This window comes from Bidens hawaiensis, unplaced genomic scaffold (genome assembly GCF_021521415.1).
Source record: "Bidens hawaiensis isolate Kalapana, Puna unplaced genomic scaffold, B.hawaiensis_p1.1 tig00020241_1, whole genome shotgun sequence".
NCBI lineage: Eukaryota > Viridiplantae > Streptophyta > Magnoliopsida > Asterales > Asteraceae > Bidens > Bidens hawaiensis.
The window spans coordinates 80,845-104,667 of record NW_027493082.1 but is presented as its reverse complement, the minus strand read 5'-3'; the positions used below and the strand labels follow the sequence as shown (position 1 = coordinate 104,667).

Below are 23,823 nucleotides of genomic sequence, written 5' to 3'. Positions count from 1 at the left end.
CATTAGTAAAAAAGTAATATCGAGGATCGTCGATCCTTTATATCCTGATACATATTTCAAGGATAAACTATCTATAAGACAGTCAAGGATAAAGGATCATCAGTATAAAATTCATGGCCTAACAATCCTTAATAAGGAGTTTTTAAAGTTGTTTTGATGTGTTTTTACATGTCATCGGCTTTTGCCTATTGTGGACATCATTTTCATGACTCACTTTTAGACCATGCGTAGTAGTGCACTACCCCGCCCCATGGAGCCCCCATAGCTCCGAGAAGACCACCCCCGGGACGCTATGGGCGCTAGGGGGAGGGGGTGTTGGTTTTAATCGGTGGGTTGATTTATTTTATTAATTTTTAAATAATAATATTAATAATAATAATAATAATAAAGAGAATGATTAGTATGGATTTTATTCCCTACACATATTTTAGTCATAAAGCCTCTATGATGATGTGGCATCTCATGACGCATAACGTCCTCATAGGAACTCCATCTACTACGCTTGAATTTAGAACTTGAGTAAAAACTTGAAATAAAGTTGGGACTTTTGCTGGTTGTGGGGCTGAGTTGGGGTTTTGGGTGCAAAAGGTGGTAATTATTTGATAATGTTTTTGGGTGTTTTAGAATTCCTTATCGGGTGGTTTTTACGAGTTTTAAAGTAATGAAATTTTTATGATGTTACAACCGACTAAACGTATTTTTTTTTGTGTTTTTATACTTACTTATTGTGATACTTTTAATGATAGCCAAATTGAAAACAAACAATCTCATATTTTGTGTATTGTCCTATAATAATTCTACCTTTAAAAACCACTACCAACAGTCAAACTTTTCAACTATATTCGTCTCAATAAACCTCCGTTAAAAACACTTAACATCGTTAAGTTTTTTCAAGTTTCAAATCGATGTTTTAGGGCTTTTGATCGGAAAATAAATACGTTTTGACTGGTGTAAAACTTATCTTGGAACGGTGTTTCAAACGGGTGTCAAACTTATCTAGAGTTGAAGTAAGGTGAATAATATAGGGACTAAACTTGTAGGTTACGTCTTTATCTTCTTACGTTATCTTCTTTATTTATTTAAAGTTTGAAGAGAGAATAGATAACCCAACCCCATCATAACATAACTTCAACTGCTGTTCTGTTCTGTATTTGATCTTCTGATCTGCATATATATGCAACTCGACTCCAGAAGTTTCCACAAATCCACTTGCATACTCAATTAATCAATCAATCAATCAAACCCCAACAATAATAATAATAAAAAAGTAGTTTATCCAACCGCCTCGAATTTTTCAATCCGAGTGATATATTTTCTATCATATTTAGTTAATTAACTCAACTAGATCTGTATACCATATCATACCATCATGATGACGAGACAACGTCACCAAGATCAACAATCCAAGGCTTTTTACGAGCTATCCGCTTTGATCTTAAACCTAATCCGGTACTCTCCGCCTTCGTCGTCGATTGAGGTTTCTACGCCGCCGACGCGGCAGATTACGCCGGCGGGATTGGCGTCGATGCTATTGGGGGTGTCGTTGGCTTTGATGTTTTGTGGGTCCATCACGTTTCTGATAGGGTTTTTGTTGATGCCTTGGGTTATTGGATTGGTTATGTTGTTGTATGTCGCCGGAATTGTTTCGAGTTTATCGATACTTGGTCGGGCGATTTTCTGCCATACTTTGTCCCCGGCTTCGCCTCGAAAGACCGTTCCTGGTATGATTTGATTATTTTGTTGTTGATTCATTACTTGTATTATAATTTCAGTTATTATTATTGTATATATTTATTTATAACCTAAGTTTGTTATAACTTAAGTTTTATCGTCTCCGAGATTTCGGGTGCCCACGCAGTACAGGCCCTTATATGTTTTGTTTTAAAAAAATGGATGTTGGTTGGAAATTGTCGCTAAACAAAATGGGTATTGGATTGTCATCGGTCTTTCACTATTGGTCTTTCACTATTGGGCCCTCTTATGCTCTTATATGTTGTTTAATTGGTTTAAAATAATAAAAAAATTGGACTAAAAAATCATCATCATCATCGTACTCAGTATATCCCACCATAGCAAAGCTATGGTAGGGTCTGAGGGGGGTAAGATGTAGACAGTCTTACCTCTACCCCATGGGGGGGATAGAGAGGCTGCTTCCGGTGAGACCCCTGGCTCGATAGTAGTTTTGCATCAAGCCTTGGACATATTACATAAGGCACATAGCACTCAATCATCGGGACGCCGGCTGATTGGTGCATGTACCCTTGTCTTTCGGCTATCAACGCCACCACATGATGTCTGATTAACCTTCCATCACTTTTAACGTTATTTTCACAAAATTAGTAAAATAACGTCAAAATTAGTGCAATTTTACTTTTGCCCACCCGAGGGTTCACACATATATACATTATATGCGCGCACCGCAAGCAGGGCACTGGACTAAAAAATTATAAGTGTGTTTATTTGTTTGTTATTGTTTTAAAATTTTAATATATGTATAAGTTCTAAAAAAATTCCGCTCCTATGCGATAAGTGGCGGTCAAGGGCCCTGAGCTGGCCCTGACTTACATTTTGGAATGATTTTAGAAATATTAGATGGTGTTTAGTGGAAATTTGGAGAGTCCTAAATTATAAATGTAGATGAACATTTTTTTTTTAAATTAAGTGTTGGTTTGTGGATATTGTTGTATACATTTTTGAAGGAAAAGATAGAGTTATAGATTTGTGTGTGGTCACATACGAATGATAATGAAGCTATATTGATTGAACTAAAATCATGTACATCAATTTTAGATTTGAAAGTATTATGTTTGATGAACTTGCACAATGAGTAGGAGTGTAGGACCAAAGGGGTACCAATGTACCATGATGTTAAATATGTTTCTAACATCTTTCAAGAGTCTATATTAAATGCACTTTATGTTGTTATTATGTGTGAGATGTTAATGGTCCACACTTTAGATTTAGATGCCACTGAGTACTGGTCTTGAAAAGATTTGAGGTTGTGAATTTGTGATTAATTGTTAATATTCTTATCATGTAGCATGGAAGCTGTTGTGAACCGGGAGGGAGATTGTTGAAGTGCCCGGAAAACAGTTAATAGAGCTTCTTCAAGTATTAGTGCATGGAGAAACTCTGGATGCTGAATTATGTATGAAGATATATACAATATATAGGCTTTATGTTTTTTTTTTCTTTTTAAGAAAGTTGGTGGTGGTGGTGGTGGACTGGTGGTGGTTGTGGGTGTGCATTCTTTACTTGTGGAGGTGAGCTGTGTTTTGGTGCTTATGATGGATGATTATTATGTGTGTTAAAGCTTTAATTAAACATGCCACTGATGGTGTTATGGATTTTTTTTCCCCTTTGTACTTTTCATACACATTCTTTTGTGGTTTCATTTGAATACTGATTAAACTCATATAACATCATTGTTCTAATTTGGAATGGATCATAATTCTGGTATGATTTTACAATGCCATCTTAACGTTGAAGGAGATGCCTGAAGTGTTTTGTTTCTTGTTGCCAGAAATGTGATTCCTTCGCTCGATACTAATCGTTAATTGTTAGATCAATACTAGTTGTTACTTAGACAAGTATACTCGATCCTAAAAGCAATTTCTGCCTTACGATTTTAGGTGTCTAGAATGTTGGAAGAACTTTGCACGTAGATGTAGCTACGCAGATGAAACCATGTATGAGCCTTAAAAATTCCTTTCAAGCTAGTGCAAAATATGCCTCGCGCCTTTCAGACAAGTACCATGTCACGAACACTGGTTCACAGGAGCAATCTTTTGACTCGTATTCCTGATTCTGGTCATCTTTTGACCTCTAATTGTTCAAACATGCTAAAATAGAATTCCAGTTGGATCAGACTCTCATCATCTGCTGGTGTGGAAGCAGTTGAATTTAACTAAATACATTCTGAAACACATCTTGCAACGACGATGATCACCCCTCTTAGAAACCCCTCGGTTGCTGTGAGGATGCTACTCTGGCTGCGGCATGCATGCAACATGCTTTCACAATACTCTTCTAAATATGCAGACAGGGTACAGAGTGAAGGGACTTTCGGTCAAAACGTGTAGGTCAGGTTGATACAAAACGTGTTCTATTCATAACATATAATTTTTTTGTTACCGTTCAGTTAACTGCTATAACCGAGAAAAGGTTGACTGCACTTATTTTTACATTATGCAATTGCTTTCCCCATAGAAAGCCAAAGCCAACTGCATATATAGCAACAAAACGAAAGGCAATTATTTACCTCTACCTGACCAACATGTTGATCGATTTGCATAAAAGTTTCAGTTTGACAAATCGTCTAGATTTTCAAACATAGTGGCTTAATGTTTTTAGAAAACTGATTGTAGAAACACGAATAAGTGCACAGAACGTATATCTATCGATCAACCTTTATTATGGTCCAAAACATTGCAAATTAACACATACTTCATCTCTGCATGCAAACCAATGGAAATGATATCATAGCGCAACAAAACAAAACATCTCATATTTGATCTCTTAAAACACATCATAAAAAGCATATCATCATGTCATGTATTCCCTTTGAGTACTGCCCCAATTAAATTCTTAGTTTTGATGAAATACCAAAAATGAAACAATCATAACAAAAAAATCTTCTCCAGTAAGGTGACAGATGTAGCCTGATTAAGCTCAAGCATAATTCAACCGGAAGATGTCATTGAGAACATAAAAGCTTGACTGTGGTGTCGGCATTAGATGGAACATCTGAAAACAAGAAAAGAAAGAATACTTATAGATTAGCTGAAAAACTTGCCACAAAATGAGTGAAATAATGACTAAAGCAATAGGTTATGCTACTTTCAAGCTATAAATATGAGAAGTTAAACTAACTAACTAACTAAAGGAATTTGGAGTTGCTTATTCCAAACACATGTTTCAAAAGGTGATAAGGAGATTAGAAGTTACAGTGAGCAAGTCTAAAGCACCCCTTTAGCCAGTAAAGAGGTGAGACTGATATAAACAACTAAAATGTAAACACATCAAATATAGAAACAGCACGTATTTGGATTCTTGGTTTTTGTAAAGTATTCAAACGCTGTGATAGATAGGTCAATGTTCAGAAGTGGCAAGGTATGTCAGCTTGTCATAAAACCAGAGATGTTAACACAACCAAATAAGAGTGATTGAGTAACAACAAAATGCTAATGATGGATGATGATTTCCCATTGATGAATTTGTAACAGATGTTTATTGTTGAAAGGCAGAAAACTTACATAAAAACTTAACCAAAAAATTTCACATGAAAATGAGATGATTAAATTGTCTGATGTTAATGAATAACTTCCATGAAAGAATTCTTCAGAGATGCTAGCATAAGAAAAAAAAACTTAAATGGATGTGACCTTCAACACAATAACCACATACATTTGCCTTCATACATGGGTGTAATAAATTAATAATAAAGGTTGTTATCTCAACTTCACATTATTTTTCATAAATTTAATTATTACAAAGTCAACAGATAAGCTAATGACCCACCACATTAACAGCGTTTGAGATTACTTATTATATTTATCTCTTATTCAACTAAGCACCCCAAAACATGCAAATAACCACTAAACAGTTGCATCAAGTCACTTGGAGGCGCGAACGAGTTGAGCTGCTCGCGAGCTACTCGAGATTGTCTCGTAAAAAAGCTTGATTGAGCCGACCTTAAACGAGTCTGACATCGAGCCTAAAAGTAAGCTCGTTTAAAAAACAATCCCGAGCTCAAGCCGGCTCGCGAGCTTAAACGAGCATGTAATTTATATATCTATATAATATAATATATATGAATATGTAATATACAATAACTATTAATTGATATATAAATATATATATATAATGTTATGAAAAAATAACTAAATAATATATATTAAAAAATGTTATACATAAAAGTATAACTGAAAAAAATATATATATACAAAAAATTATAAATTTATGAATATGTAAAAATTAATTAATAATCTGTAAACAAGCCAAGCCAAGCTCAAGCTTGAAAAAAAACGCGCAAACCGAGCTCGAGCTTAAGAAATAAAAATAGAAACGAGCCAAGTTCGAGCTTAAGAACTGTGTAAGTTATACGAGCAGAGCTCAAGCCTAGTCGAGCTCGGGCTAGGCTGGTTTGCACCACTAAAGTCACTAAACAAATTCCTTACAAAGGTTCAATAATTAATAACCAAACAGTTCTTTAGATTAAAAGTGCAAACAATTCAAACAGCTCGGATCAATAAAAAGCTCGAAACAAGACAAGCTTAAGCCTCAAATAAAGCTCATTTAGTTATCTAGACCTTATGTATTTTTAAATTTGACCTAATTTGTACTTCAATATTTTCTAATTAATAATTAACTAACAAGACAAACCCTAGCTTGAAAAAGCAATTATCATCACAATTTATTAAAGCACTGGTACAACAGACACTTCACAATGTACCTGGCTGAACTTAAGAGCGTGTTGTTCGCCGGCGAGTTGGAGGTTACCGGAAACGAACACAAGCTTGCCGCCGGAAGGACCGGAAGGCTGGCAGTCAACGGTGGTGATGCTGTGCTTGCACTGTTGGAAGGGGAGTGACGTCAGCTTGGCTACGATGTTGGTAGAGCCTTGAGTCTTTTATGAGAAGATTGTTTAGCTTCGACGAGCTTTAACGAGCCTGGTGTGATATTCAGTTTTTACTCTTTTAAACTTTCATGTACGCCAACAGTAGAGTTTGAGTTGGGCTTTGGCTTTAGCTTATTCAAGGTATTGCAGATGAGCTCGAACTTGTAAAAATGACTCACGAGCCGGACTCCAGCTTTAGAAAAAAAAAGGGCCTAAAATAGGTCGCAAGTTCGAGCCTGGTCAAGTGGAGTTGAGTTAACCTGAGCTAGTACGAGCTCAAAGTCAGCTCGCATTTAAATTTTAAATTGAGTCGGATTGACTCTAGTCAAAATTTTAAACTGAGTTATAAAAGTGAAGTTGAGTTTTGGTTCAATATCAGAAGAAAAAAAATAGAAAATGTTGAACTATTAATTCAATTACATTATGATAAGTTGAAGAAAAAAGTGATTATGAGATTGTTTTTTTTAATTGGCCCTATAACAATGTTAAAGTTCTAGTTTACTTAACCAAACTAATCTTGGCTTGTCTAAAAACATAACCAAATTCAAGCGAGTTTCTTTCAAGTAATCTTTTCCAAATTTGTTTCGAGCCATGAGCTATTTGAGCCTGGTATTCATCCGGTCGTTCTATAAACCAATCCATTATTATTTTGGAGTTTATGAGAAAAAAACTGATTTATTAAATCAACTGGACTAAAAGTTTTGATACATTAATTAACTTATTTAAAATTTAAAATAATTTGAATAAAACTAGGTCATACTACTGTACCGAAACCAATAGTAAGTGAAGATATTAGACAGTAAAAAAATTTAGAAATTCAATATTATTTTATCTATAACTAAGTCTGATTGATTATTTTACCTAGTCAAAACTTGATTTTTTCAACTTTTGTGAGTTTAATTGTTCAATGTACATACTTTTTGGTTAAGTTGATTCAACTTAAAAATAAGACTAATGGGGTGTTTGGGATTCTTTATTTTTAAATCCTTATACCTTATATAAGGAGGTTTTCATAAGTTACAAAATCTTAACTTACAAAAACTCTTTTTTTCATCTTTAAAATGGTTAATAAGTTATATTACCCAAACATTATTTTAACTTGTAAAAGTTAATAAGTTATAAGGAGGTAAAAAAAGGAAACCAAACACCCCCTAAGACTTTCCGTATCAGAGTCATCCATGACTTATGTGAAAAAGATTTGTGAGAACGATAGAAAATGCAGGTATTGTGATGGTTGAGGTGTAGTTCATCCATCCTTGAAGATCATTCATCATGGACGGTAAAGAATAGTGATTGGTGGGTCTATAATATTTGTGATGTGAAAATTATGAATTTGTTTGCGGGAAGACTAAATATTTATTGTTGTAAGTAAAGGTGTTTGTGAAAAGAATTAATGAAAAACTTATGTGACATGCTAACTAGGTTGTTTGTGAAAAAAATTGTTTGAATTGATACATATAGTCTAATTAAATCATGTGATTGACTTAGTTTGGGATACTCTATCGTGTTTCATTATGCGATTTTTGGTTATTTGTTGTATTAAAAAAAATCAATGTTCAAACCTACATTGTTTGTGTTGATTTATACATTAAAAAAATTTCATATATATATATATATATATATATATATCAGAATCTTTGTTTTAACTTTTAAACTAGCATTGGCACCCCCGCGTTGCAACGGGGGCGTCAAATCGTCTAAAAATACTAACTTGTTTAAGTTAATTACGGTCTTTAACCTATTCAACTCATTAAGGATATGAATCAAAAAGTCTTGAACGTCATAGCCTTTAATACATCAGTGCTAAATATGGTACACAATATCAACGTCCTATCGCCATAAACAATTGGAAGTCTAAACGTTAACGGTGGTGTGGCTTGAGGTAGTGGCGGAGCTAATGGTGGTGCCGATAGTGATTTCATCGCAATTTGTAACTGCCAAGTATTGGGTTGGTTTGGAGACATCATTTCCGAATTCTAATTGTTTATTATCGTAAAACAACCGTATCTCCTAATTAGGATCACCACCGGAACCGCCATTACATCACCATAACGTTGCCATAAATAATCATTCAAATCAAACGCCCATCACCGCCTGTTGCCGCCACCAACTGACGTATGCTAAAATTAAAAACCGACCCCCACAACAGCTCTCATAAATCCGTCAACGGAACCTGCTGAATCAAAATAACGTAACCAAACCAACTAGAATTAAATGACTCGTCTCCTTTATCCAATACCCTCTTAACACATCATCAAAATATGTGGTCTAACCAATCATCGCATTACACGTGGAATATCTGTTGGTGTAAGTCAACAACAAATCTCAACCTCTCCAACCTTTAAATCTTCATCTACACCTCCATTGTTTGGCCATCTTTCATCAACAAAGCTTTCAAACACAATAATCAAGGCCTTATTCTCACCTTTCTCCGGCGAATCTCTGTACACAATCATGGTAATATTATTATTCACATATGCTCTGAATTTATTGTATATGTCTAGTTTATAATGCAGCCAGCATTATTGTATGAATTACAGATGATTTCTTCCGTTTGAATTGCATTGTCCTGCCGTAGATGATTATTTAGATTCGATTTGATTTAAAACGTAATTATTGCATCGATTTATAGGATCAGGTTTAACGTGTTTCTGAAATAATTGATCGGTTAATCGATTTAGGAATTACGTGCTTTTAGAAGTAGTTTAATCGAATTAGGTTTAACACATTGCTGAAATTAATTGATATATTAATCGAATTAGGAATTACTGTTTTTCAAATTAGGTTATTGCATCATCAATTCATTGAGTTAAGTTATTGCATTGATTCATCGAATTTGGTTATTGCATCGTAGCGTTGAGGATAATGATGTGATTGTGCGTGATCTGCCATTGAACAATGCTGATTCTTTTTGTATTATTATTGTTGCAGACAACATCAAGGCGTCTTGCAGATAAGAAGGTGGGAAAGTTCGATAAGAACATCACAAGGCGTGGATCTGTGGCCCAATTATCCACCAAGAAGGGCAATAGCTATCCTGTTGGACCTATTATGCTCGGCTTCTTTGTGTTCGTCGTCATTGGATCATGTAAGACTAATCACCATGCCGAATCATAATAATCTTTAATTAAAAGATCAACTCTAATTCGCTGTTACTTTTGATCATCCTCCAGCTCTGGTTCAGATTATCAGGACGGCTACAAGTGGTGGAATGGCTTGAAGATCAAATACAATTTCATTAATGGCTGTACCATTTACTTTGTTACTTTTACAGTTTTACACTTTTTAGAGAACCATCGTTCCCTGACTATTCAAAATATATCAATCTGATTTACCCTGCTCTTAGAATCTGTTATTTTTATTATTAGTCAAGTGTCTTGCAACACCACTCAGAGATTGACTTGCTAAAAGCTCAAAACGTTACATATTGAGCTTGGTTACGAGGGTCAGCTTGCCTCATCTCATTAACACACGTAGAAAAAACTTTTAACAAATGATGGACTTACAAACAAGTCTTTATTTCTCCACAGAGTTTACAATTAACATACACAAAATGAAAATGAAAATGAAAATACAAAAACTGATAAGGGAAACATGATTATAACCAGGAACCTTCAACCAATATCAAGCTACTTGAGTTAATGATGGATGAAAAGCAGTACCAATAACAACCAGCCCCATGCGCTCACAATTAGGAACCTTCAACCATTCCTTCTTCAATATATCATAAGTAACCAACCGTCTCTTCGTTCCGTATTCTAGACATAACATAATAAATCCCCTGTTACCCAAACAGGACATCTTAACACGTTTCCCATAAAACTCTAAACTCATTACATTTGGCATTCTGTCATCCTCCTTCCACAAGAGAGTCATCTTCTGAAGCTCCCATACAGAAACACAACTGGCGGCGCTCTTTGTCACCAGCCCCACCATCATAATCCTGCCACCACATTCCACTAATGCAAGGTCCCTCGACAGTGGCGGTTGTGGGACCAGATACTGCTTCCAAACCCTAGACTTCATGTCATATGACACAATGTGACCTTAAGATATATATCGACCCATTTGCGGTCACAGTCTTGAACCTTATAGACCCTAATGTAAATGGCACATTGATACAATCCGGCATGCTTCCTAAACATGTCCACTTGTTGATTATGGAATCATAAACTTCATACTTGCCTTCAGTTGTAACCAACATGATTTGATAACCATAGCCTCCATTATTTGATTTTTTTGTTCAACATCATTGTAGCAGCTGGTTGTGCCCAAAATCTATTTGGTCTTGCGGGTAATTCTTTGAAAGAGTTGGTTAGAGGATTACATACATAAAAGTGTTTAGATCCATTATCATTAAAACAGAGTAGACCACCAGCCGAAGCATCAGGAAAAACGGACATTTTATTTCTAGCAGGCAACTTAGGAATTAAAATGTAGTGCCATTTTGTAGCAACGGGATCATACATGGCTCCTGTGTTGCCATTTTGATGATGCATGATGTAAAACCATGGTTGTGGTGGCATAAACTGAGCATATTGAAGTGTGAAAGTGTTGGAATTGAGCAACGAGTTCCAATTTTGGCAAACAGATCTGAAACGGAAGAATGCGGGTAGTGGAAGTCTTGCAAGTACAATCTCGTGTAACTCTTCTGGAAAGTTTCTCCAGATTTCTTCCTTCAAAGACTCAGAACTTTCGGTTTGTTTTCGGTTCTTTTTAGTTTTCTTTGGTCTCGTGGCCTTCATTATGATCTTCTCACAATCGTTTTCACAAAAGCTGTTTTCAAGGTTCATAAAACAGCATCTGCAAACAAACGTATGAAGAACATGTTATAAAAACAATTGTTTTGAGTTTTAAAAGTTGGCAAATCTAGAGTACTTAAGGATTTAGAGGTAAAGAGATAATCTGAATAAGTTTCGCACTTTCACCATGACCAAACGCTAGAAACTAACTGTGTGCTGCATCATACTTCATACATGAACATGCAATAATTTAAGATTCGCATTGCCAAACACACCCCTACACAAATCGCAGATAGCAGTGCCATTAAGCTAACAATACTGAACAATGAACACACAGTATGGCTACAGATAGGCATTTAAGCTTTGAATCCACTGTTATGTTCAGAACAAAGGCTAACTGACTAGTTCTCATAAGTCAATTGAAAGTAGTGCTGCAAACAAACCGAACATCCGCCGGGAAGTTCGTTTGTTTAATAAAAGAACGAACATGAGCAGGAAACTTCATTCAACTAACTAAATGAACAAACACGAACATAGGCCATGTTCGTCCAATTGTGCTTGTGAATGTTCAATAATGTGATCATTTACATCCGTTTATGTACGTTAAACTTTTGTATGTTTATGTTTGTGCATTAATTTTAGTACTTTTTAATGACTTTTCTAAATCAAATAAAATATAGTTTGTGGTCGTGAACCGTTCCGATCAAAAGCTTAACGGAGAAACATTCACAAGGGCTTGTTCAGTTGGTTTACAGCCTAATTGATTAGTTCTCATTAGCATCAATTTACTTTCACCGACAATCAAAACATAACTGAATAAAATATCGACGACACATAGACAACAGTAAGTTGATGAGTATCAAGTAATCAGAGTTAAGAAACCCTAATTGAAAACAGTAACCGTCGATCGGAACAATTAGGTAACGTGAAGAAGAAGAAGAAGAACCTGTCGTGAGCGACGGCAGAACGGTGGTGATGGGAGGAGGAAAACCACCATGGAGATCTACGAGTTCTTGGACTTGATGAATAAGTTGCCTGAACATCTAATTAAAACCAACCCAACATTCATCAATTCTCTCTGTGTCTTATTTACACAACGCCATTTTGTTTTATTTTATTTACCGCAACTTTTATATTGTAAAGTTTGTTAGTGGATTACCACATAATCAAAGAATATTATTGGTTGTTTGCATTATCGTAAAGTGAATGGAGAGTGAAAGTGATTTATACTAAATGGAGTTTTTTTAAATGTCGACCATGATTTTGGTTTCTAGATTCAACAAATTGTTTGTGAATATCTCACTTAGTATTAGTTGACATGAGGTCCATTATTTGGAAACTTTAGTTGGTAATAGCTATATGATATATAAGACGGTTATAAGATTGTGAAATTGTGTTTCTCATACTAGTTTGGTTATCTTAACTCTTAAGTATCCGATTTACAAGTGTATTACTTGATTTTTAAGTTTTTAACATATTATTAATTTTGTGTTCTAACTCTAAGAACCCTTTATTGAAATCTCAATAAAATAATTCTGATTTTATATACTCGTTTAAAGCAGATCAAGTTTACTTTATTCTCACTTAATTTGTTTTTTGTTACTTATTTATCAATTAATTTCCGAGGTAGAATTTTTATTTTCTTACCTTTTAGAATGACGACAATAATGTTAGAAAGCAAAGACTAACAAACTGTTAGCAAATTCTTACCAAGAATAAAACAAAGCATCACACAAAATCAGCATCAATCTAATTAAGCGTATTATTTAATGTCGCAATGAATTTGATTCAATTGAAAGAAGATAACTTTATATTCTCCACATTTTCGATGGGACAAGTGCCTTTTATAAAAACCAACGTGTTTATTGTCTTTCAAGTCCACAATAAAATCCCATAAATTAGAACCCTTCTTATTTTGGACATGTGAGTCAATAAAGAAAACCGTCCACCAAGGCTAGATGGGCAGTTAACCAACCGAGGTTGAATGAACAAAGTCACTCCACGAACAAAATCATTCCTAAATTGAAGCCGAGGAATCACAACAGAAGAAAATATGATCAACATCTTCATCCACCGTAACATGGAATGGACATGAACTATCACTCCCCTTGAATATGGCAGATTTAGTGTTTTAAGTTTACGAAAGACCTAAGAGTGATATTTCAATCGACATTCAACATATATAATGAAAGAAACTTTGATTTTCTAGTAATAGTTTTCAGTTTAACACTTAAAAGAAAACATACAACTATTTTATAGGAGTGATATTTCAATCGGCATTCGATATATATAATATAAAAACTTCTTCCGATAATAGCTTTCAGTTTAACACTTAAAAGAAAGCATACAACTCTTTTATAGGAGTGATATTTCAATCGACATTCAACAAAAAAAAATAGTTAATTAGCCTACTTTTGTGCTAAGTGTCACACCCTAACTTAGGGCATAGGAGTGTGACCACAAGCTATAACATGTTTTGTAAACATATAAGAGTTTTAAAACGAAAATATTTATTTAATATATATTATGTTTCAAAGTCGGGAATTAAACACCCGTTCCGTTTACAAAGGAGTTTAGATGACAAAACCATAATTTATATTATTTTATAATATAAATCTTCAAAAGAGTCATCAGATCGTCTAATGGCTAGCTCCCATCTCCCAACATCCTATTCTTGATTACCTTTAAAACAATTTTATAAGATACGTCCGCAACACATGCTGACTTTAAAATATTTATGAAAGCCTTTAGCTCATACTCGAAACAATTAGCGACCCTCTAGACCGGCATACCATTTATATCACATTAGTCCAACCATCATAGCCCTATATACTGGCACAATGAGGTAGGGACCTGGTACCACGTGTGGAGGCGTATGCCTACCCTCTACCACATATGCAAGGATCCAAACACAAGTATAACTAGCCAAATTGCTAGCAGATACTAAAGTTTTAGGAAAACAATACCACATGTAAACTTTGGTTTATGGGTAAATGAGTCGTTTAAAGAGTTTATAGATATGAGCGTACCTTTGATATGATCGGCATTTTCATTGATTATGATTTGAAGTTACATTGGAGCTATAGTACGAGAATACCTTGTATAAATATGATGTGTTGTAATACACACTAGTTTTCCTCGCTATTTATCATTGTTTTAATCGCTTACTTTTATAATATTTAATGTTTTTAACTTGTGTTAGTATGATCTTACATGAATATGTATTTTGTAGGTTACGGGGTTATAGAGAAAGAAACCGAGCTTTGAAATAGATTTAGAGGCCTTTTATGCACTATTATTGAAGAATCAAGTTAAAGGCCCGACCTATATCCATTTTGTGAAGCCCGTATGTGTTATAATATAATAAACAACAAGAAAACAAACCCTAACCAGCCCCTAATCCCGAAATTAGCAGCTACACCAAGAAGAAAAGAAGAAAAAAGTTATAAACCCTAGCTTTTGTGAAGGTCCGATCGCAACAACTAAAGGAGTAATAAGAGAAGTGAGCCGCCAAGTATTGAAGTATTTTTCAAGTGTTGAAGTGTCCAAGAGCAGCCACTAGCATTCTATTACATCTTCATATACTTTGGTTTGGTTTATGGTTCATATTTACTTTGTTTTTTTATCACAGAATTGATTTCTTTTGCAATTGAGTTAAATATTAAGTTGTTCTTGATTATACTTGATTGTTGAACTAAGTTATTGACCCGTGTACGACACGGGTGAAAATATAGAAATTGTCTAACAAACACATGTAATCTGAAAGGACAATATAATTTATAATATGTTTTCTGGTACGTCAACATGATATTTAGTTGTAAATAATACTTGTACGAAAGTACATGATTGTCATATATAAAGTTAAACTAAAATAACATTCAAAGTACAATGTTAAGAAACATAATCAAAAGTTGAAAACGTAAATTTCATAAACTACTAATATTTCCTTATAAACGATATTTATTGTTTTATTTGTAATTTTACATTCCTTGTCTAATAAAAGCATTTTAATACCGTCTATACTTTTCACTCTTGATAAAGTTACATAAAGTTGACCGTATGTAAACACGGGGTCTCTCAGGTATATGTCAGCTCTTGTTAGAGATAGGGATGGCAATGAGTCGGGTTTAGGTATTCCCAAACCCATACCCGGTTATGAAAGTCGGTCCCAAACCCGTCCCAAACCCGTCGGGTTTTAATCGGGTAATTACCCGTCGGGTTTCGGGTTTTCCCATCGGGTTTCGGGTTTCTTATCGGGTTTTGATAAAATACCTGTCGGGTATACCCGGCTCAATACCCGCTAGGTTTCTACAGGGTTTTGACAAAATATAACTAATCGGTTACAAAGATGGTTACTATAAAGATAAATTCTCTTAAATAATTGACATAAACAAGTTTCGACAAATAATACATTTGGAATATAGTATATATATATATAATAATAAGCTATATCGGGTACATCGGGTATATAATCGGGTAAATAGGTTTATGTTATCGGGTAATCGGGTCGGGTAATCGGGTATATTAGAAATCCCAAACCCGTCCCAAACCCGCGAAAAATTTCAAAACTAATCCCAAACCCGTCCCAAACCCTAATGGGCCGGGTATTACCCGTCCCATTTATGTCGGGTTTCGGGTTTTCTCATCGGGTTCGGGTTTCATTGCCATCCCTAGTTAGAGACTGACCTTGACTTTTATTAATGGTCATTACAAAACAAATTATAACTGGAAACTACATTCTTTTCGATTTAAATGAAAGCTTCTTTTAATCATAGTGAAGTCTTCTTAACAATCAATGCCCTTTTCTCACCAAGATAAACATCAAACTTTGGAATACAAGCCTTCTTGACTTAAGTCAGATTTGGAATACCCCGTTATATAATTAATGTAACAAAAAAGCTTGTAAATAAAATATAAAAAATAATAGTTATTATGTGTAAGTAGTAACGAATGTAAAATTAGATTATATATGTTTGTAAATATGAAATTAGCATCTCGTCTTGCAAAATCATCTCTATGGACCAGTCTTTGTTATTGTCCTCTAGACACCATAACTTCAATATACGAACCTTGAGAATGCAATCATTCTTAAGAACATCCAACTCATTAAACATGGTTATGTTTGTTGGCTCCATTATGTTGTTTGTAAAACAATAAAAATACAAAGTATTAAATTGATAATTAAAATGTATGAACAATATCAAGAACATGAATGAATAAAATAACTGGAGTAATAGAAATGAACCTTATAAGAAATATGAAATTATAGAATTTAATAAATGAAAATGTGTGGTGTAAAATTTCTTGTGTGAAACTGAATATATATATATATATATATATATATATATATATATATATATATATATATATATATATATGAACATAAATATTTTTGGTTAATTAATTAAAAACGAAATATCATTCTCAATTGCATTCAAGATTTCAACATAATCTGAAAGATTTTTAAAGATGCAAAAAATTATGAAAGTTCATACCTATAATTGATTTAATAAATGTTATTATTAATAGTCGAACGATCTTTAACGTAAAATGGTTTCATATTGATTTGATTAAAAATAAATATCTACTTATTTAAAATTCAAACTATTGAATGAAATTAGAATATACCGTATAGTATTTATTTAAAATAATTATATTTTAACATTTTAATAGTTAAATTAACATTTCAATTTGATCAAAAAATATATATTTTGAGGTTATATGAAATATCATAGAAGTTAAAATACAAAGATTTTTAATGCATAAAGGTATTAAATGTTTCTTCAAAATAGAAGTTTATAAATTTTTATTATATTCAAAAAAATCATAGACGTAAACCTGGATATCTTATTGCATTCATTTTAAAAAAAAATCAACTAATTTAACAACTAATAAATAGTTGTTTTCAAATATACAAAGTTAATTGATTGTGCAAGTTTTAAAATTTATATTATGCATTTTTAATAGTTAAAGGTATAACATAGTGTAGTTTTTTTTTAATTAATTTGAATTTTCTAGACAACCAAAAATAGTAAAATATATAGTGTATTGGTTTTTATTAATCTCAGTTATCATCTTTTGGTCGTTGTCGGTCTATAAAATTATATTATATATAAATGTACAAAAAATTAGAAATATAAACTTGTAAATGTTATTGCATTTATTTAAAAAAAACCCAACTAATTTAACAACTAGTAATCAACTTTTCAAATATAGAAAGTTAATTGATTATGTATGTTTTAAAATGTTTGAAACATTAATTTATTGGTTACTAGGGTATAGACTCGCGTGACACGCGGGTAGAACAACATGTCAATACAAAAAATCAACTTATACATAGATTTAAGTTAACATACTACTTCTTCGTATTTTGTTACCAAAATATTTATAAAATTACATTGTCATAAGATTCAAACTTCAAAGTTACAATAAGTTAATTGAAACAAAACAACCAAAAGACATTAACAAAAATACTAAACATCTTCTTTGATATTAAAACATCATCAAAATCTTCAAAAGTTATACAAACATAAACTTCCACTTCCTAATAACCTGAAAAGTTATAAAAACAACACAATATTCAATTAAATTAAACTTAACATAACAACATGTTTAATACTCCCTCCGTCCAATTATAAGTGTCATAGTTTGACTTTTCAAGTCTTTCTTTTGCAACTTTGACCGTACATATTTTTGTTCATTGTAGCATCCTAAATTTTATAATATTGAATAAATAAAGACTTCGTTAAATGATTGAGCGTTTAAGCAAGAAATGATCATGGACTTGGATTTAATTAAGATGGATTAGGGGTAATGGGCCTTAGGTCCATGGGCCTTGAGGAGTATAAATACCTCCTTAAAACACCTTTAAACCCTAAACCCTCATTATTTCCATTTTATTCTCTAAATACTCCAAACACACTCACCACCTCCTACGGCCGAGAGAGAGAGAGAGAGAGCGGATTCGAGTCCGAAGATCAAGCCAACCATTATTGGATCTTCACTATACGAGCTAGATACAATATACCAAGCCAACCGCTACCGCATCGATCGCATAAAGGTAAGCCTTTACCTTAAAGTTTATGTTTTTAGGATCGCTTAGCCTCGAAACTTAGAACGGAGATAGATCGAGTGTAAACAAAATGTAAAGTTATAAACTTGATGTTAAAACGAACCGAACGAACCCAAGAACATAAACGGCTCGTTAAAATGGAACCCTAAGATCTAGTGTTAAACGTTCTAGCTTAAAGGTCCAAACTTTACACTTATCCGAGTCAAGTCTTGTCCGAGGTTGGCTATGGGAATGTTTACGAGGACGGTTAAACGGTTTATACGTTGAAATATAGCCGATTAGCGGAGTTAAAACCAAACCAGTGGCCATCACTGGATAACTTCGCTGTAAGCAGGTTCATGGTAGGCAACTTCGCCTGCAACTAACTTCGCCTGCAACTAACTTCGCCAAGCAAGTTCGCCTAGTATGTTCGCCAAGCCATAACTTCGCCTGGTGACAAGTTCGCTTAATGTTAAGTTCGCTGAACACTAAGTTCGCTTACAGTAAGTTCGCTTAATGTTAAGTTCGCTTAATGTTAAGTTCGCTTAACACTAAGTTCGCTTACAGTAAGTTCGCTTAATGTTAAGTTCGCTTATTGTTAAGTTCGCTTAATGATAAGTTCGCTGGAGTTAGCAAATTTGAAAAATAAATTAAAAACCTGATGAAAAATGTGTTAAGACAGTTAATGGAAATAAAATTTTTCCATGCTGACCTGGCAGCTCGACCCCAACCAGGGGCTCTGCCCCTTGGACCCTGCTAGGGGCTGCCGCCCCTAGACCCCGCTACCAGGGGCGCTGTCCCCGGACCCCCGTTCGTTGTGGGTTATATAAAGATAGAAATACTACACGAGTAGTAGTAGTTAATTGATACATGTAAATATTATACAGTTAGCCGTGCACAGCTCAAGAAGGGAATAACGATTAACGGAGAGCGTAACAGGATTCAGGTGAATTTCTAGCCCCATTTATGTGTTATGTTTTCGGGGCTGTGTGCATACTCAATATGTTTGTTAATACGCTTATCCTAAGAGATAAGTGTATGCCTTATGTGAATAATGTGAAATGTATGAATGATTGCTTGATGGTACGTGAACGATCTTCGGATATTGCACGTACTGTCAGGTTGTAACGCTATGTATAAGGTAAGTATGATATGTACGCTTATGTGTATGAAAGTGATAAAGTTAATAAAAGAAGGAAATGATGGTTGTATGGTTACGAAAAGGGTACCGAGCCCTAATAATACTCGAGGTATGATGTATGGTTGTATGGTAACGAAGAGGGAATCGAACCCTACTAATATTCGAGAACTAGGGAACCGAACCCTACTAATATTCGAGGAAAGAGGTTACCGAGCCCTAATAATACTCGAGGAAAGAGGGTACCGAGCCCTAATAATACTCGAGGAAGGAGGGTACCGAGCCCTAATAATACTCGAGGAAGGTCTGTACCGAGTCCTATTAATACTCGAGGAAGGAGGGTACCGAGCCCTAATAATACTCGAGGAATGTAGGGCGTAATGCTCTTTATAACGTAAGATATGAAAGCAAGTTAGTATAAAAGAAAGTAAGAAAGTATGAAAGTATGAAAGTAGGATTGAAAGAATATGAGTTTGTGTGTATTGTATAATGTATGATTAACTAGAACTCACTTAGCGTAGCTGACTTTTAGTATGCACGCAGGTGAGTAGGATGAGGCAGCTCGCTTGAGGGGACACGTGGCGTTGAATAAGAGACTGGCATCAGAAGGCTCAAGACGTGATATGTTTTAATTACTTTGTTTTTGAAAGACAAGTTGTTGTTTAAGACAAGTTTTGAATTGTTACGAAATGTTTTATGAAAGTTTTTAATGTTCCGCGAATGTTTTAATTAACTCTGATATTAGAACTGCGTTTATGAGTAAATCCAACACGAAAGTAGGGCTACCGGCAACGGGGCCTTACATTCGTGTCATATAATACATGATGGAAATTATATCAATGTAAAATACATTTAAAACACAATCCATTCATATATTTTACATCAAGTATTATATAACACAAACAAAAATATTGTCGGTCAAAAGTTAAACAAGAAAGACTTGAAAAATCAAACTATGACACTTATAATGGGACTGAGGGAGTAATTACTAACATCTAAGATTACAAAGTTGTTATGTACAACCTACAAATCTAAAGTTCATAAAAATACTTATTAGTTGGTCTAAAAAGATGTTGACAATATACTTCTTTTATTAAATCTATGAAGAATATCTAAAGCATTAATATATTACCTTCTCATTCGTCATCGGACAACAAACTGTCAGGATAACCATCATAATCACTTTCATAGTTTGCACACTTGTCTAAGCATTTAACCTTCAAACCAACCTCCCTTTCCAACTCAACATGTGCATTTTCTTTTCTATGATTAGATAACTTCAACATATCTAGCTCTCTCAAAAGAAACAAATCATCACATGACAAGTGTTGTTTAGGATTCAAATTTTTGTAATGGCCATTCTCAAACTTTATAACAACTTTGTTTTGATTAGTTTAAAAATACCAATCCCTAACATGTTTAAACTGTAAAACATCTTGGTGAAGATCAGCAAGGTAATGATGTAAAAGATTTATGAGATTGGTTTCCTCTAGACATGGTAAAAGTTTCCGAACACCAATCTCATGAATCTGATGTTTGAGGAGGTTATTAAACATCATCACATATTCAATATTATCTTTGTGTATCATGAGTAAATCACTAAACAGAAATTCATACTTACGTAAAACAATAGAGAACTTCCAATTGACAATGGTAGACATTTTTTCCCGATTAATTTTGTTATGAAAACCTTTAGAGTGTAAAAGAATAAGAAGAAGAAGATGATGATGAATTATATTGATAATTATAAAATACAAAAAGGAAGTGACGGTTTAGTTTTCCAAAGATGTAAATCATTATATCTATCTAATGAGTATATCATGCATAGTTACCCTATATTTGTAATATTTTATTAAATATTATATTTACTATTTTTAATACTTTAAGTTAAAATTGAAATACTCATATAAACGATGGTATGTTATTAAACATTTGAATCCGGAATTTTTTTGTATATACTAACATTAAATATTTATTTATAACTTAATAACAATTTTTAAGATATGATAACAAACAAAAGTATAGAACAAAAAAAGTATAGACCAAAAAAAGTTACATGATAACAATAAGTGTAGAATAGAACAATTTCAAAGAGATGACAAATTCACTATGTTTTCATTCTACGTTTCCAAAAATCTCCTTGTACACAACATTTGTTGTTTTATTTGTAAGCTTTGATTCTTTGTCGAGTATCACTAACTTAATACCATCTCGACTCTTCACTTTTGACAAAGAAACATAAAGCTGACCATGGGAAAATACTGGATCTTTAAGATACAATCCAACTCTTGACAAAGATTGATCTTGACTCTTGTTGATTGTCATGGCAAAACATACTGAGATAGGAAACTGTCTTCTTTTTAATCTAAAAGGAAGTTTCTTATCAGTTGGTGTAAGAGTAACTCGACTGATTAGAGTACGACATCCTATATTCGTACCAGAGACAACTTTAGCATCAATTACACGCCTACCGAGACTAACAACTTGAAGGCGCGTTCCATTGCACAAACCCTTTTTATGATTAATATTCCTTAATAGCATGATTGGAACACCAACTTTGAGGACCAATCTATGATTGGGCATTCCTGACATCTTTAAACCATTTAACAAATCAGGAGAGTACAAGTGTGGATCAAAATCCTCTGAAACGTCTTCACATTCAGCTAAACTGTCGAAACTTAGATACTCGACTTCTTCACCAGGAAATATGGATAACATACGTTCATTAATTTCTTGAACAACCTCATTCAGAGGTGCCAACAGTGCACAATCCTGAAAGTAAGTAAGTTCGTTGAATCTATCTAATATATTAGTATATACAAAGGTTATTAAATCACCCATGGGATCAACTGAGTTCAATATCAAAAGATCGTCTGGAATATCAATAACCGACTGTCCGTCATTTGGACCACCAACGTTTCCTTTACCTATGTCTAATAGCCAATCAACAAACTCTCTGATGTTTTCAACGTCTAAAGATCGACATTCAACTGTAAGCCTCATGTTCTTAGTTAGTTTAAGAACTTTGCATTTTGACCAGATATAAGAAGAATTTATGCAAGCATTGACACATTCACTTCTTGTACCGTTGGTAACAACGGGCAAAATTTGACGAAAATCATCACCAAAAACAACAACCTTACCTCCAAAAACGGCTTCAGAAGAATTACCAGAATCACCATGCATAACATCATTTAAAGTCCTATCCAACGCCTCGAAAGCATGCTTATGAATCATGGGTGCTTCATCCCAAATTATTATGCTTGTCTTTTTCAATAACTCATATATGTCGGTATTTCCTTTAACCTATTTTATGAAAGAATAAAAAAACATAAACAAAGTAAGATATTTAAAAGTAAATTGATTCTGGAATAAAAAATAAACCCATATATACTCAAAAAGTGATTAATATAAAAATTAACATAAGCTGGGTTGTATTATTACTGGACAAATGGAATCTTCGGTCAAATTAATAGGTATTAAAAATCTCGAATGTGCGGTTCTTCCACCCTCCAAAAGCAAAGAAGCTATACCACTTGAAGCGACATTCAACACAAGTTCTCTTTTTGACCTTATCGATGCAGATAAGGTTTTCCATAAATAAGTTTTTCCAGTACCGCCGTAACCATAAATAAAATATACTCCACCTTTTTTTATCAATCAAAGCACTCATTATTTCGTTATAAACCCCTCGTTGTTCATCTGTTAACGAATCAAACAGATTATTAAATTCGCTATTCATGGTCTCGGTATCATATGAGAGCTCTTCCATCATTAACGGATTAGTTGCTCGTGAAATTGTCTCCATATCTGGAAATAACATTTGTTGATATCTTCTAAGACTGGAGTTGTTTGAAATTAAAAAATTTTCAATTTCGAGGAGTGCTAGGTTTTTTAACAGTTGTTCATTAAGAATCAAACCTAAAAATAAATAAAAACAAACTAATTAAATAAATATTTATGAAATATTAATGGATATTACATATTTTCCATAACTGAAAAAAATTAAAAAATGAGTTAATCGTACCTGGGTTATTTTGATCTTTTTGTTGTTTATATAGTATACCGTCAACTAAAAGTTGCCAAGTGCTTTCTTAAACAAAATGAGGTCTAGATAAACTATAAGTAATCAACATTGTAGCAAATAAATTCTTAAATAATATCCGGTAGATGTATGACTTGCTTCTTCAATGGCTTTTATGTATTCCTTGTCATCATCTAAAAGACCTCTTTTGTAACATGCATCTCGAAAAGTTTCAAACACAAATCCATC

General features: G+C 33.6%; 2 protein-coding genes and 1 pseudogene across 2 annotated transcripts; 2 read left to right on the top strand and 1 right to left on the bottom strand.

Moving 5' to 3' along the window:
* The first annotated feature begins 1,170 nt into the window (after positions 1-1,170).
* LOC143560221 (uncharacterized) lies at positions 1,171-3,723 on the top strand. The gene is made up of 2 exons (XM_077048565.1): positions 1,171-1,721; positions 3,041-3,723. Exons 1-2 carry the CDS (start codon positions 1,370-1,372, stop codon positions 3,055-3,057), a joined length of 369 nt encoding a protein of 122 aa, XP_076904680.1. The 5' UTR covers positions 1,171-1,369; the 3' UTR covers positions 3,058-3,723.
* A 4,112-nt stretch (positions 3,724-7,835) lies between these two features.
* LOC143560232 (uncharacterized) lies at positions 7,836-9,961 on the top strand. The gene is made up of 3 exons (XM_077048574.1): positions 7,836-7,841; positions 9,551-9,707; positions 9,793-9,961. The coding sequence occupies exons 1-3, from the start codon at positions 7,836-7,838 to the stop codon at positions 9,837-9,839; spliced, it is 210 nt and encodes a 69-aa protein (XP_076904689.1). The 3' UTR covers positions 9,840-9,961.
* Positions 9,962-10,122: 161 nt separating this feature from the next.
* LOC143560230 (F-box only protein 6 pseudogene) lies at positions 10,123-12,420 on the bottom strand (annotated as a pseudogene).
* Positions 12,421-23,823: the final 11,403 nt, after the last annotated feature.